This window comes from Hemibagrus wyckioides, linkage group LG17 (genome assembly GCF_019097595.1).
Source record: "Hemibagrus wyckioides isolate EC202008001 linkage group LG17, SWU_Hwy_1.0, whole genome shotgun sequence".
NCBI lineage: Eukaryota > Metazoa > Chordata > Actinopteri > Siluriformes > Bagridae > Hemibagrus > Hemibagrus wyckioides.
In genome coordinates, this window is record NC_080726.1 from 24,962,704 (window position 1) to 24,977,364 (window position 14,661).

The 14,661-nt window shown below is 41.1% G+C and overlaps 1 protein-coding gene across 3 annotated transcripts in view; it reads left to right on the forward strand.

The window, feature by feature from the left end:
* The first annotated feature begins 1,668 nt into the window (after window positions 1-1,668).
* inppl1a (inositol polyphosphate phosphatase-like 1a) overlaps window positions 1,669-14,661 on the forward strand; it is a 29,171-nt gene continuing 16,178 nt past the window's right edge. Inside the window, exons 1-4 of one of the 3 annotated variants that reach the window (XM_058413599.1) lie at window positions 1,669-1,785; window positions 2,302-2,468; window positions 12,850-12,913; window positions 13,228-13,369. In XM_058413599.1, the coding sequence (XP_058269582.1) occupies window positions 2,314-2,468; window positions 12,850-12,913; window positions 13,228-13,369 (361 nt within the window). In that variant the 5' untranslated portion in view covers window positions 1,669-1,785; window positions 2,302-2,313. Of the gene's footprint in view, window positions 1,802-2,301; window positions 2,469-12,623; window positions 12,716-12,849; window positions 12,914-13,227; window positions 13,370-14,661 lie in introns of those variants that run through there. The other 2 variants (XM_058413598.1, XM_058413600.1) reach the window with 2 other exon arrangements.

Genomic DNA, 14,661 nt, shown 5'->3' on the forward strand with positions numbered 1-14,661 from the left:
CAAAAGAAAAGTGGTTGATGGATTGTCATGATATATAGTTAGATAATTTTCCCTATTTGTAATATGTATTTTTCTGCTTTTCTGTCATAAACATATTTTGATATTAATATGAAATACTTGTTTGATGGCCGACATCCACATGATCTGCATGAGTGTTTCACACTTTAACTCCAGTTAATTGTACAGATAAGGAAAACATTCATGGTTTTATTTTGTAAATCTCCTCATCCCTCTGAAATTCATTTTTGTTTTAGTCACTGCCAGCACAGCACAAAGTTATTCTAAACCATTTCACACATGACTGTGACTTACATTCAATTCAATTTTATTTTATTTGTACAGTGCTTTAAGCAATCAAAATTCAGAATAACGATAAAATTCAACCTCTTTTTTATCCTTTAATAAGCCAGAGCCAGAGGCAACGTAGTGAGGAAAACTCAATATAAAATATAAAATAATATAAAACTGAATATGAGCATCAGCATCACTTCTGTCCAAAGCCACCACAGTCCCATGTATCACCAGGTTGTCAGGATCACATATGTATAGCATATGTTTCTTGGCAAAAGAGAAAGAGTGACAAAATATTAGGCATGCTTATCATGCATTGGTTAAGAACATTGTACTCTGTTGCACTGTGAACACTGTGTGTAGAGTGCAAGCAGGGACTCTGCTGAGCTATGACAGCATAACAAAAAGGTAGAGCTAGAAGGTGACATCGACATGAGGGCAATGTCATCCAACAAGCAAACAACGGTCACTCTACAGTCTCTCTCTCCTTCTCTCCATATATATATATATATGTTACCTCTTAGTGGGTGGGATATATTAGGCAGCAAGTGAACATTTTGTCTTCAAAGTTCATGTGTTAGAAGCAGGAAAAATGGACAAGTGTAAGGATTTGAGACAATGATCATGTGAGCATCAGAAGTAAGTGGATTCAGAGTTACACTCATGTTAAAACCAGCTGCTGTTCTGCTATATTCATTTATCTACATTTTACTGGACTGAAAGTAAAAATGTATAGCTGCTTTTTAAAAAGACAGAAAGCTCCATTTTGCCTGTATATTTTAGATCAGTGCTTCCCAAACTGTGGGCCGCGGCCCCCTGGTGGGCCGTAGAGGTATTGCAGGGGGGCCGTAGCTAGGCTAAATCAAAATATTAAAATAATTAAAATATTTTAGAATAGAATATAAAAAACTTCTGTTACACACTTTGATTCAATATAATTGTAAATAGTATGCAGACAGTATGTAATAAAATATATTTGTAAAGAATGTTTACATCATCTTATTTTCACCAGCATATAAAAACATTACATTTTATGGTAGTTCTCATAATTCACATGAAATTCTTACAAACTGGTTAATAAATGTTGATAATTTTGTGCAAAGAGACAATCTGCTTTATTAAATATATCTAATATACAAATATATGTATAAATATATCTTTATACTATTAATCAAAATACTGTATTTTTTAAACAAAGAGGTTGGGAGGGGGGTCGTGGAGCTTTTGCTATGTATTTGGGGGGCCTTACCCTTCTGAAGTTTGGGAAGCTCTGTTTTAGATAACGTGTCCGATTTGTTACACACATGCATCTCTGACAGCCGCTGGTGGTCATGCAAAAGTATCTCTTATTGTTAGTCCGGGTTGTGCAGTGTGTGCGTGTATGTGTGTGCGTGCGCGCGCGTGCGTCTTAGCTTAGCCGCTAGCTGGGTCTTAGATTGATGTGTACATGTGTAAATGCGGTGTGTGTTTTCCAGTTGAGAAGTCAAACCGGAGGTTCTCAAAAATTCTTGTTAGTTCTTGTTAAATGTTATTCAAAGCCAGGGTTTTTATTCAGCAGTAGTTTGTTTTGTGTAACAGTGTGTGTGTATGAGAGAGAGACTTGGTAAAGTGTGTGTTTCAACGTGTTTGGGATCTACTTTATTTCTGTAAGGGAAAGTTAGAAGAGATTAGCTCAGTGCTAACCGCCTCACCGAGGAACTGACTGGGGTGAAAAGGGAAGAGTTGTTGGCTGGATGCACAACTTTTATTATTGATCAAGGACACTGAAATACAGAATTACATTTTATTTTGGTGCGTTTGTGTTTGTGTGCTTAAACTGAAACATTTCCACTGGAACATAAATCCAGGAGTAGATTAGCGGAAGGCTGATGGGAGACCGAGGCAGAGCTGGAGCCGAGTCTGCGCTCACTGCTCGGGTTCAGCCGCTAAACTAGGGCAAGGACTGAAAGGGAAAAAACAAAGCGGATAAATAAATACATCTACTTATTTCCCGTGACATTTTGTCGTCAGCTCGGTTCCCCCATGGCGGGCGGGGGAGGAACGGCCCCTCCACTGTGGTATCACCGGGACCTGAGCCGCGCCGCCGCCGAGGAGCAGCTGGCCCGAGCTGGCCGAGACGGGAGCTTCCTGGTCCGGGACAGTGAGAGTGTGAGCGGCGCCTACGCACTGTGTGTGCTGTGAGTTATCACTACATATATGTTCAGATTTTTTACTTATTTATTTACCTCTTTGCATTACACAACTTGTTAAGGTGTACTGGTGATGAAGTTTTCGAGGAGAAATGAACCACACGGAACTGAGCGCGAACTTCTGATCTGAACTCTCGGGGTTAAAGAAATGGGGTTTATTTAGTTTTGAGGTGTTTATTTGAATGTTTATGGTAGTGTATGTTTGTTTCTGTTATCTTAGGTTAGTCCTATTCTCCTCGGTGTGTTTTCTTTAACTGAAAGCCGACATTTTCAGGTGCTTCAAATATTATTTCCTGTAGCCACAAACCTTTTTACCAGCTGTGACCTTGAGCAAATTGACCACCCAGTAAAACACACCTTCCTCTTCATAAAATGATTTATACTGTTTATAGTATGATTTATGTATATTGTGGCATGAATAAGATATTTAGCTTTACACCTCACAAGCACTTACAGAGGCAGGGCTAGACGAGGACACGTGACCCACACGGGCTCCACGTCATCAGGAATAAAAATAACATGCTCTCCATAGAGAGAGACATGTTTTATCTTCCACTAACGTCCTGTGTAAATGTCACGTGATTGTAATAATTCGTCTTTTACCAATACACCAGTAATCACCCATACGATTATGTCGCGATATTCCACATGAGCAATATTATTATTAGGGATGTGTAAGCTTAGTGGTTAAGGTGTTGGACTACTGATCGGAAGGTTGTGAGTTTGAATCCCAGGTTCACCAAGCCGAGTGGCCCCTGAACAAGGCCCTTAACCCTCAATTGCTCAGTTGTATAAAATGAGGTAAAATGACTAATCACTGTAAGTCACTCTGGATAAGAGCGCCTGCCAAATGCCAGAAATGTAATGTAAATGTAATTCAGTAACTAATGCCACAGTATGGGACCTGGATTTTAGTCCAGACTGACTGTATTACAGATCCCAAACCAATCTAAATTTGATTCCAATCCACATCTGATTCCTGTCCAATCCATGCCTGATCACCATCTGATCCCAATTGCAATTAGATATCAGATTATTTAAGGAAATGGAGGTGATGAGCACCATGATGGAAAAAAAGAGAGAGGAGAGGGTTTTACTGAAAGATGATGATAATGTGGTAATGGTGCAGCACTCACATTATGATAATAAACTGGAAATAAATTGTAATATATGCTGAGACATGTTTTGTGATGTTGCAAAGGTGTGATAGCATGCTGTACAGGTGTGTTAGAACTCACTAACATACCTGTACAGCATGCTATCACACCTGTGCAACATCACAAAACATGTCTCGGCATATATTACAATTTATTTCCAGTTTATTATCATAATGTGAGCGCTGTAGTGTGCAGGACAGGTGTGCTAGTGTTTTGGACAGGCATATTAACGTGTTAGTGTGCTGGATAGGTGTTAGCAGGTTAGTGTGTTAGACCTTAAGTGTGTGTGTGAGCATCAGATGGGTGTGTTGGTCTGCTGGACTGCCGTGTGCACATATCAGGCAGGTCCAGAGGATGCTGGGTCTTACTGATGTGGAGTTTGCATTTTTATCGATAAGCTTCAGTGTGCTAAAGAGTGCAGAAGAAAAACATGTCTGTACGTTTACTTCACTATGCAATACAAAACCTCAGACACGCAGCTTCACTTCTTCACATGCAAATCATTTACAGGGATGAGTGTACATGGAAATACTCTAAACTGAAAATTTTTAGCTGAAACCATGAGATGGATTTGTAAAATAATGAAATATCTTTTAGAAAAGTCGTAGCATGTTTGATCATCAATAATCTCGATATTATTGTTACTTTATAATATAAAGCTTTAAACAATTAAAAACAACCCTGGTGTAAAGAACAGGTTTACAGCACAAGAATCCATGCAATGTTTGTTTAAATAATGGGGAAAAAAGAGGCAAACTGCTGTGGTGGATGTTGTGTCCTGGCGTGAAGTACCACAGAGATGCGTTAGGACATGTCTCAATCAGGCAGCTGTGCAATTCTGCTGCTCAGAGCTGTTTACTGCTCATCTTAGGGCCTAATGAAGGGTTTATGAAGCTTCGCAGATCTGTTAGTGCCGGAGGTTGCTCTCACTTTATACACACACACACTGCATGATGAGAGACTTTTATTTATAGTTGCATTAATGTTGTGGAATGTTGGTGAAACAAGACAGATCTTGTTTTCTTTTAAATTATAGAAGCTATAAACAGTCATTCATTCACCAGCCTCTCTTTTTTTCCTCTATTTTATCTTCTTCTCTTTTTATTTAATAATACAAACATACTTCTCACGGTACTGAAATATTGTAAAGCGTAATACCTCTGTCCTGAAGATGTACCTCTGACTGTTATAAAGCAGTGACATTAGAGACTTCTTCCCTAAATGTTACATAAACATTTCCATACATAAAACACCACATTAACTATCACATGATTTTTTTAACCTGTATATGTATTAGAACAAATAACTCCTATAAACCTGTGATTTATAGGTGCACTGTTCTGAGCTGCTGATATAGAAAACTAATCAACACCTTCTCACCAATCAGGACGTAGAATTAAATGAAAGTGCAGTGTTGGAGTGCAAGTGTGTTTCAGTGTGACGCGTGGGTAAATGCAGTGTGTGGAAACTACAGAAACCACATCAGTGCTCAGACTCTTCTGACCTCAGCGCTGATGTTTCGTTATTACTGGGTTTTGCTGTATGGCAGTGGATCAGAACAGGAGCTCCGCTTCCAAACGCTTCACATGTTTTTTCTCTTAACAGCAGTTTTATTTGCCTACTCAGGATCTCAGTGATGCCCGAATGTGGAACTGTTCTCTGTTTTCAATCAGATACAGATCTCTAGAAAATCACTGCTAGGTTAATTAAATTCTAATCACAAACTTTACAGACCCACCTACTCTCATTGGTTTCTGGATAATTTAAAGTACATGGGTATTGTTTGGTGTTGATGTTTGTATAGTGCTGCTGTGTAAATGGCATTAAGTTTTATTTTTTCTGATTTGTTGCTGATATTGTCAGATTTTTTCCTCCTTACTCGCTCAAATTCACACTGATTAATATTCTCTGACTCGGTGTGTGTGTCTGTCTGTCTGTTTGTTTACACACAGCAGGTTTTTCCTGGTGTGTTCACTCATCCTATTTTCCATCATGCATTAATAAGAGCTGAGTGACTGTGTGGAAAATCCCACATACACTCACACACACACTGGCAACCATGCTGTATGTACAAACACCCACATATACACACACACACAAACCCCGCTCTTTACAGAGCACCACTTCATAAACACAAACACTTACAGGGCAGATCAGTGTTTATTTGCTTGCAGATAACATAATTTAATAACTTTGTAGTTTATTAATGTTGAGGTCATAAGTTTACATCCCCCTTGCTGAGTCTGCAAAAAAAAAAGACAAGAAATAAGAGGGATCATACAGAGTGGAGTTTGTTGTTTATTTCTGTGTTTCACGTTAGAGATGTTTACATATGTTGCATCACTACCATTCTTAATCCTGTGTGTTGTTTCCTGGATGATCAGTGACTGTTTTTATGTTTTGAGAGAGTTCTTCGTTAGTCCTGAACAGTAAAACTGCTCACAGTTCTTCAGAAAAATTCTTCAGATCCTGCATATTCTATGCTTTTCCAGCATCTTCTGCATATTAGACTTGTTTCCAGCAGTGACCGTATGATGATATTAAGGTCCATCTTTTACCACTGAGGACAGGGGAACCAGGAGCCAGGGGGTATAAACTAATGAACAGGATGATCAGTGTAAATTGTTCTTATTTTCTTCATTGTCTTCTGGAAAACATGTAAATATATTATGTAGCTTCTGATTGGCAATACTAAATGAAAAATAAGATCCATAAACAAAATAATAACAATTTACACTGATCATATTATTCAAAATTTTGTACCTCCCTGGATCTTACTGGAGCATGTATCTTTTGAACTGGTTATTTGTGTAAATTGAGATATTATTTAGTCTTGTAAACATCTGTAACAGGAAATGGCTTATTCAGGGGAGAACTAAAACAGCAAACTGCAATTTATATGATCCCTCTTATTTCTTTTAATGATTAACATTTTGCAGATTCAGTAAAGAGTATGTAAACTTATGATCTCAACTGAATTAAACTGTATAAAATTCATGAAAAACAAATTGGAAACAAATGTACTGTTGCTTGCTTTTACTGTGTGTGTGTTTGTGTGTGTTTGCTGCATGTGTTCTTAAGGCTTTTAGGCCCAGTTCACACCTGTTCACATTAACTTGTAGCTGATCGAATCATAAGTGGTCAGCACACCCAGTACAGGTGTGGTTGCGGTCCAGTGCTTCTCAAGGACGCAAGTGATCCCATCACTTGAAACACGTGCAGAGATCATATCTGTAGTACAAACACACATTCATCTCAATGCCTTCTGAACTGCAACAAAGAAGCTGCTAATGGACTGTGTCATTGCCCTCACTGGAAAAAGGCTGTGTGTAAATTGAGCTGAACGTATAGCAGAAAAGGCAAAAGAAGCCGTTTTCCAGAGTTTCTTCTCACATTTGAAACTGTGTGTATGTAGGTAGATGGGTTTCACAGGAAAAGCAAAAGACTGAGGTAATAAACGTGTCACAGCATTCATTCATTCATTTGTACTGTAAAAAAAGAAAAAAAAATGAAATGAATTCTAATTTAAAAATAGTGAAAATTATGTACAGAAATCAAGGGCAATATAAAGGCAATATAAACAGAACAACTGGAAAAAAGAAAGATAAAATAGCATAATATAAATGAATTTACTAATAAAAGTAAGAAAAAATGAAACAGTAACAATAAAGAATGACTTTCCTAACAGTGAGAAGAAACACAAGGGCAAGGCAGATCTTGCACTGCCTCATGTCTCTTATTGGACTGCAGTTTTTATGTTTTACGTTTTTCATGGTGTGTCAGAGGTTTGGTGGGTGTGTTGTAGATTTTTCTCAGATCTTTGTGGTATGTTCTGTTAGGATGTTCAGCTCTCTGTCTCAGGTGTGTTTTGGTTGCAATTTACACAACAACCTTTCTGTGGGAGGTGAAGCTGAGTGTTGTTTGGATGCCTGTGTTCGTTTTTTAAATGAATATTTTGGCAATCTTGGTCAAACATATTGATTTTCGATATGAGATTAGATATGAGGTTGTTTATGTTCTGTCTTTAGACTTTATAGTTTTTATCTTTCACTGCCATATTGACCTCTTCTGTCTTTCATGTGAGCATAGCTGGTATCCATGAAGTTATCTAGGAGCATTTGTAATGTTTGGCTGCCTACTGTTTCTGGTATTCTTTTGCTGATTTCAATCCATCTGTATGATTTTCTGAAGTGATATAGCTTGCTTAGTTCTGTGCCGAGGTAAGTATTTGTTTAATTTTATGATAGTGACTTGGTTGCGATCAGACAGTTGGCCTAATGCCTTCCATTTGGGAAGGTAGAACAGTGAACAGTAATTGGTGACAGTAGGTGGTGGTGTCTGCCATACTCACCTACACACACACACACACACACACACACACTCACTCTCTCTCTCTCTCTCTCTCTCTCTCTCCCTCTATACAAAAAGTTTTGTACAATTGTCCAGTGAAATGTGGTCAGAGTTTTAACTGATTTCTGAGCATGTGCAGCTCAGAGATGAATTTACCTGCAGCAGGGGTGTGGCTGCCCCTCCCCCACTCCCCCAGCAGCATCTGCATTTAGTCTGTTTCTGATAGGTTGGTAAAATATGGTATGAGCTTCGAATTTTTTAAGCATTTTTCTCCAGTGTTATAAAATATATCACAGTGAACAGAGAAAGTGGACCTCTGTCATAACCTCACCAGTGGTTACGACACATTCTTTCTGCCTTTGGAAGCCATGTTTGTTTGTCTTTTTTTCCCTCTGTGCCTAGACTGTGATATTCTGCGAGGCTGTACTTTCTGTTCAAGGCCCGATAACATTCTAATTTGCTTTGGTTTTTACTTTCGCTTCCCAGTGGTCAAAATATGCATTTTTACTAGCTTTTGTGAATTGGTTTATTCTAATTAGGTTTTGTATAGTTGAATTGCCCTGAGGCTGATTGTTAGACGTTGTTAATATGTGAGTTCTCAGGCAAGCTAACAACAGGGACTAGTTTTAGGGCTTGGAAGTTTAGGGCTTTGTTTTGAAGTGTGTTTGGGGAACTTGATTTAAGATTAGTGAAGAATTTAAGTTATCTGCTCTATTGTCTACTTCAGTAAATTTCCCTTTAATAGCAAAGAAAGCTATTTGCGCTTTCTCTTTTCGCGAGTATACTACCTTACCAAAGCCACCTAAAGTTCTACGTTTAGAGTGTTTTCCAAGGTGAAATTGTGTCTGGTGTCGTGTAATCTGGCTTTTAAGACAGTAGTGTGTTTGTTGTGGGTGTAGCGTAACTTTCAGGAAATTGTGTGTGTATTGTGGGTACAGTGTGTCTAACACAGTTGTGTGTGTGTGTGTGTGTTGTGGGTGCAGTGTGCCTTTAACACAGTTGTGTGTGTGTTGTGGGTGCAGTGTGCCTTTAACACAGTTGTGTGTGTGTGTGTTGTGGGTGCAGTGTGCCTTTAACACAGTTGTGTGTGTGTGTGTTGTGGGTACAGTGTGCCTTTAACACAGTTGTGTGTGTGTGTGTGTTGTGGGTACAGTGTGCCTTTAACACAGTTGTGTGTGTGTGTGTTGTGGGTGCAGTGTGTCTTTAACACAGTTGTGTGTGTGTGTGTGTTGTGGGTACAGTGTGCCTTTAACACAGTTGTGTGTGTGTGTGTTGTGGGTACAGTGTGCCTTTAACACAGTTGTGTGTGTGTTGTGGGTACAGTGTGCCTTTAACACAGTTGTGTGTGTGTGTGTTGTGGGTGCAGTGTGCCTTTAAGACAGTTCTGTGTGTGTGTGTGTGTGTGTTGTGGGTGCAGTGTGTCTTTAACACAGTTGTGTGTGTGTTGTGGGTGCAGTGTGCCTTTAACACAGTTGTGTGTGTGTGTGTGTGTGTGTTGTGGGTGCAGTGTGCCTTTAACACAGTTGTGTGTGTATTGTGGGTGCAGTGTGCCTTTAACACAGTTGTGTGTGTGTGTGTGTTGTGGGTGCAGTGTGCCTTTAACACAGTTGTGTGTGTATTGTGGGTGCAGTGTGCCTTTAAGACAGTTCTGTGTGTGTGTGTGTGTGTTGTGGGTGCAGTGTGTCTTTAACACAGTTGTGTGTGTGTTGTGGGTGCAGTGTGCCTTTAACACAGTTGTGTGTGTGTGTGTGTTGTGGGTGCAGTGTGCCTTTAACACAGTTGTGTGTGTATTGTGGGTGCAGTGTGCCTTTAAGACAGTTCTGTGTGTGTGTGTGTGTGTTGTGGGTACAGTGTGCCTTTAACACAGTTGTGTGTGTGTTGTGGGTACAGTGTGCCTTTAACACAGTTGTGTGTGTGTGTGTGTGTGTGTGTGTATTGTGGGTGCAGTGTGCCATTAACACAGTTGTGTGTGTATTGTGGGTGCAGTGTGCCATTAACACAGTTGTGTGTGTGTTGTGGGTGCAGTGTGCCATTAACACAGTTGTGTGTGTGTATTGTGGGTGCAGTGTGCCTTTAACACAGTTGTGTGTGTGTGTGTGTGTGTATTGTGGGTGCAGTGTGCCTTTAACACAGTTGTGTGTGTATTGTGGGTGCAGTGTGCCTTTAAGACAGTTCTGTGTGTGTGTGTGTGTGTTGTGGGTGCAGTGTGTCTTTAACACAGTTGTGTGTGTGTTGTGGGTGCAGTGTGCCTTTAACACAGTTGTGTGTGTGTGTGTGTTGTGGGTGCAGTGTGCCTTTAACACAGTTGTGTGTGTATTGTGGGTGCAGTGTGCCTTTAACACAGTTGTGTGTGTGTGTGTATTGTGGGTGCAGTGTGCCTTTAACACAGTTGTGTGTGTGTGTGTGTATTGTGGGTGCAGTGTGCCTTTAACACAGTTGTGTGTGTGTGTGTATTGTGGGTGCAGTGTGCCTTTAACACAGTTGTGTGTGTGTATTGTGGGTGCAGTGTTCCTTTAACACAGTTGTGTGTGTGTGTGTTGTGGGTGCAGTGTGCCTTTAACACAGTTGTGTGTGTGTGTGTGTGTGTATTGTGGGTGCAGTGTGCCTTTAACACAGTTGTGTGTGTGTGTGTGTTGTGGGTGCAGTGTGCCTTTAACACAGTTGTGTGTGTGTGTGTGTGTGTGTATTGTGGGTGCAGTGTGCCTTTAACACAGTTGTGTGTGTGTGTGTGTATTGTGGGTGCAGTGTGCTTTTAACACAGTTCTGTGTGTGTATTGTGGGTGCAGTGTGCCTTTAACACAGTTGTGTGTGTGTGTTGTGGGTGCAGTGTGCCTTTAACACAGTTGTGTGTGTGTGTGTGTGTGTATTGTGGGTGCAGTGTGCCTTTAACACAGTTGTGTGTGTATTGTGGGTGCAGTGTGTCTTTAACACAGTTGTGTGTGTGTGTGTGTGTGTATTGTGGGTGCAGTGTGCCTTTAACACAGTTGTGTGTGTGTGTGTGTATTGTGGGTGCAGTGTGCTTTTAACACAGTTGTGTGTGTATTGTGGGTGCAGTGTGCCATTAACACAGTTGTGTGTGTGTGTGTGTATTGTGGGTGCAGTGTGCCTTTAACACAGTTGTGTGTGTGTTGTGGGTGCAGTGTGCCTTTAACACAGTTGTGTGTGTGTGTGTGTGTGTTGTGGGTGCAGTGTGCCTTTAACACAGTTGTGTGTGTGTATTGTGGGTGCAGTGTGCCTTTAACACAGTTGTGTGTGTGTGTTGTGGGTGCAGTGTGCTTTTAACACAGTTGTGTGTGTGTGTTGTGGGTACAGTGTGCCTTTAACACAGTTGTGTGTGTGTGTTGTGGGTACAGTGTGCCTTTAACACAGTTGTGTGTGTGTGTTGTGGGTACAGTGTGCCTTTAACACAGTTGTGTGTGTGTGTTGTGGGTACAGTGTGCCTTTAACACAGTTCTGTGTATGTGTTGTGGGTGCAGTGTGCCTTTTATATGGTTGTATGAGTGTTGTGGGTGCATTGTGCCTTTAATACAGTTGTGTGTGCATGTGTTGTGGGTGCAGTGTGCCTTAAGGCGATGGAGAACTGTGCCCCATTCTGCTTAGTACTCCTCTCAGTAAAGAAATCAGTTGTGTGTGTTGTGAGTGCAGTGCACCTTTGAGTGAGTGTGTGTTGTAGGTGTAGTCTGATTTTCAGGCAGTTGTGTTGTGGGTGCATTGTTTACTCTAATATCCCCTTCTGCCATTGTTTGCAACCTTGAGGTAACCATGGCAGTCTGCCAATTTGTTTTCTTTTTTCTAGAGTTCACCCCTTTGCTATGCCCCTCCATTGACTTCTACTAGCTGCAGGCATCAGATTTAAAACACTGATGCTTGCCCATAAAGCCAAAAATGGACCCGCATCCTCTAACCTCGAAGCTCTTATCACTTCTCCCACTGCACTACACTCCCTCAAATGTTCTAGCACTGCTTAACTGGACCCACCATCTCTCAGGGTACAAGGTAGGTATGCTTCAAGCTTCTTCTCTGTTCTGGCACAGAGGTGGTGGATGGAATTTCCCCTAGATATCAGAACAGCTGAGTTACTGGCTGTCTTCAAACAATGCCTGAAGACCTACCTCTTCCTAAAAACTTAAACTAGCACTTGTTTTTTGTTTTGTTTTGTTTACTTAGTCTGATTGTATTCTTAGTCTGATTGTATTTAGTGAGGCAGAATTTATGTATGCTTTCGTAGAGACTTCAAAGCTCTTTTGTACATCTTTCTGGATAAGGGTGTGTGCCAAATGCCATAAATGCAAAAGCAGTGTGCCTTTAAGACAGTTCTGTGTGTTTGTGGGTGTAGTGTGACTTTAAGGCAGTTGTATGGTGTGTTGCTGGTGCAGTGTGCCTTTATAAGCCAGTTGTGTTTGTCTGTTGTGGGTGAAGCGTGCCTGTCTCATGTGCACTGTCCAGTTTTTTTTACATTGCCATAGTGACATTGCCTGTAGCATAAATGGCTGGATAATTATAGAACTTTGTTCAGCAAACACACACACACACGACCAGTAAATTTTTGACTACCAAATATGTGTGTGGGTGGGTGGTTAGGTGCTTGTGTGTTTGTTGAACAAAGCACTGCTGATGTGCAGGCCACTCAACCACAGTGTTTGATAATGAAATGAGGTGTGTGTGTGTATATGTGTGTGTGTGTGTGTTTGAAAACAGCTGGTTTGATGGACATGAACAGGTTTACAGGTTTGTTCTTCCTCTTATTCTCTCTGTCTCTCTATCTCTCACACACACACAGCTATGGATATGAGTGGATGAGAGGAGTATCTCAGGGGTGTGTGTGTCTATGTGACTGATCAGTTTATTCTGTTTCATTGTAGATACCAGAAGCATGTTCACACATACAGAATCCTACCTGATGAGGAGAACTTCCTAGCAGTACAGGTAATATGGTGTGTGTGTGGTGCTTGGGGGGCTGGGGTTGGTTGGGTAATGGGTGGGAGCTGTTTGGTTATGTCTATAGGCCATACAGCAGACTTATTGTGTCTTTGCCATAGCCCTGTTTTACCACATATCCTGTAACAAACACACCCTTGCCTTTACAGCAAATGCATGTTGATATTTATCCAGCACTCACATGCATTCATTTAAAGCAGAAGCTACATTGAGTATGTTATCACATAACCAAACCCTAGGAGGTGAAGATTTTCTCTCTACACTTTGTGTGTTTGTGTGTGTGTGTGTGTGTGTGTGTGTAGACATCTCAGGGAGTGCAGCCAAAGAGGTTTAAGACACTGTCTGAGCTGATTCAACTCTACCTTCAACCTAACCAGGGTCTTGTCACCACCCTGCTGCTGCCTGTGGAGAGAGAAGAGTTGACAGATGAGAGAGACTATTCAGGTATACACACACACACACACACATACACACACAGGTAAACCCAATGGAGAGAACTGGACAGTCAGAAACAGAATCCATCCTTTTTAATGTTTATTCCTCACCAGACATTATAATCTGTATCCATGGCGACAGCAAAAGTGACTGCTTCATCAGGGTAATGACATCATCGTTAAGTCCAACATGGCTGAAGAGCTCAGAATGTTGGTTATTTCTCAAAATGTCTCAGTAATAAAAATGTCTCACAAAAACACAAAAAAGTGAAGTATCATCATAGGACTGTTACATATCTGTATGGCTAATCATACTTTCTGAGTAGCTTGGCTAATTGTTCATAGAATGTGTACAGAATTTATAAAATCAAATGAACGGAATAAACTCCGGGGGAAAAAATTTTTTTACACAAAAATAACTTGTTCAGCTCAATTGGTTTATTGCAATAAGCTACACTATATTGCCAAAAGTATTCGCTCACCTGCCTTGACTCGCATATGAACTTAAGTGACATCCCATTCCTAATCCATAGGGTTCAATATGACGTCGGTCCATCCTTTGCAGCTATAACAGCTTCAACTCTTCTGGGAAGGCTGTCCACAAGGTTTAGGAGTGTGTTTATGGGAATTTTTGACCATTCTTCCAGAATCGCATTTGTGAGGTCACACACTGATGTTGGACGAGAAGGCCTGGCTCTCAGTCTCCGCTCTAATTCATCCCAAAGGTGTTCTATCGGGTTGAGGTCAGGACTCTGTGCAGGCCAGTCAAGTTCATCCACACCAGATTCTGTCATCCATGTCTTTATGGACCTTGTTTTGGTCACTGGTGCACAGTCATGTTGGAAGAGGAAGGGGCCAGCTCCAAACTGTTCCCACAAAGTTGGGAGCATGGAATTGTCCAAAATGTCTTGGTATGCTGAAGCATTCAGAGTTCCTTTCAATGGAACTAAGGGGCCAAGCCCAGCTCCTGAAAAACAACCCCACACCATATTCCCCCCTCCACCAAACTTTACACTTGGCACAATGCAGTCAGACAAGTACCGTTCTCCTGGCAACCGCCAAACCCAGACTCGTCCATCAGATTGCCAGATGGAGAAGCGCGATTCGTCACTCCAGAGAACGCGTCTCCACTGCTCTAGAGTCCAGTGGCGGTGTGCTTTACACCACTGCATCCGACGCTTTGCATTGCACTTGGTGATGTATGGCTTGGATGCAGCTGCTCGGCCATGGAACCCCATTCCATGAAGCTCTCTGCGCACTGTTCTTGAGCTAATCTGAAGGCCACATGAAGTTTGGAGGTCT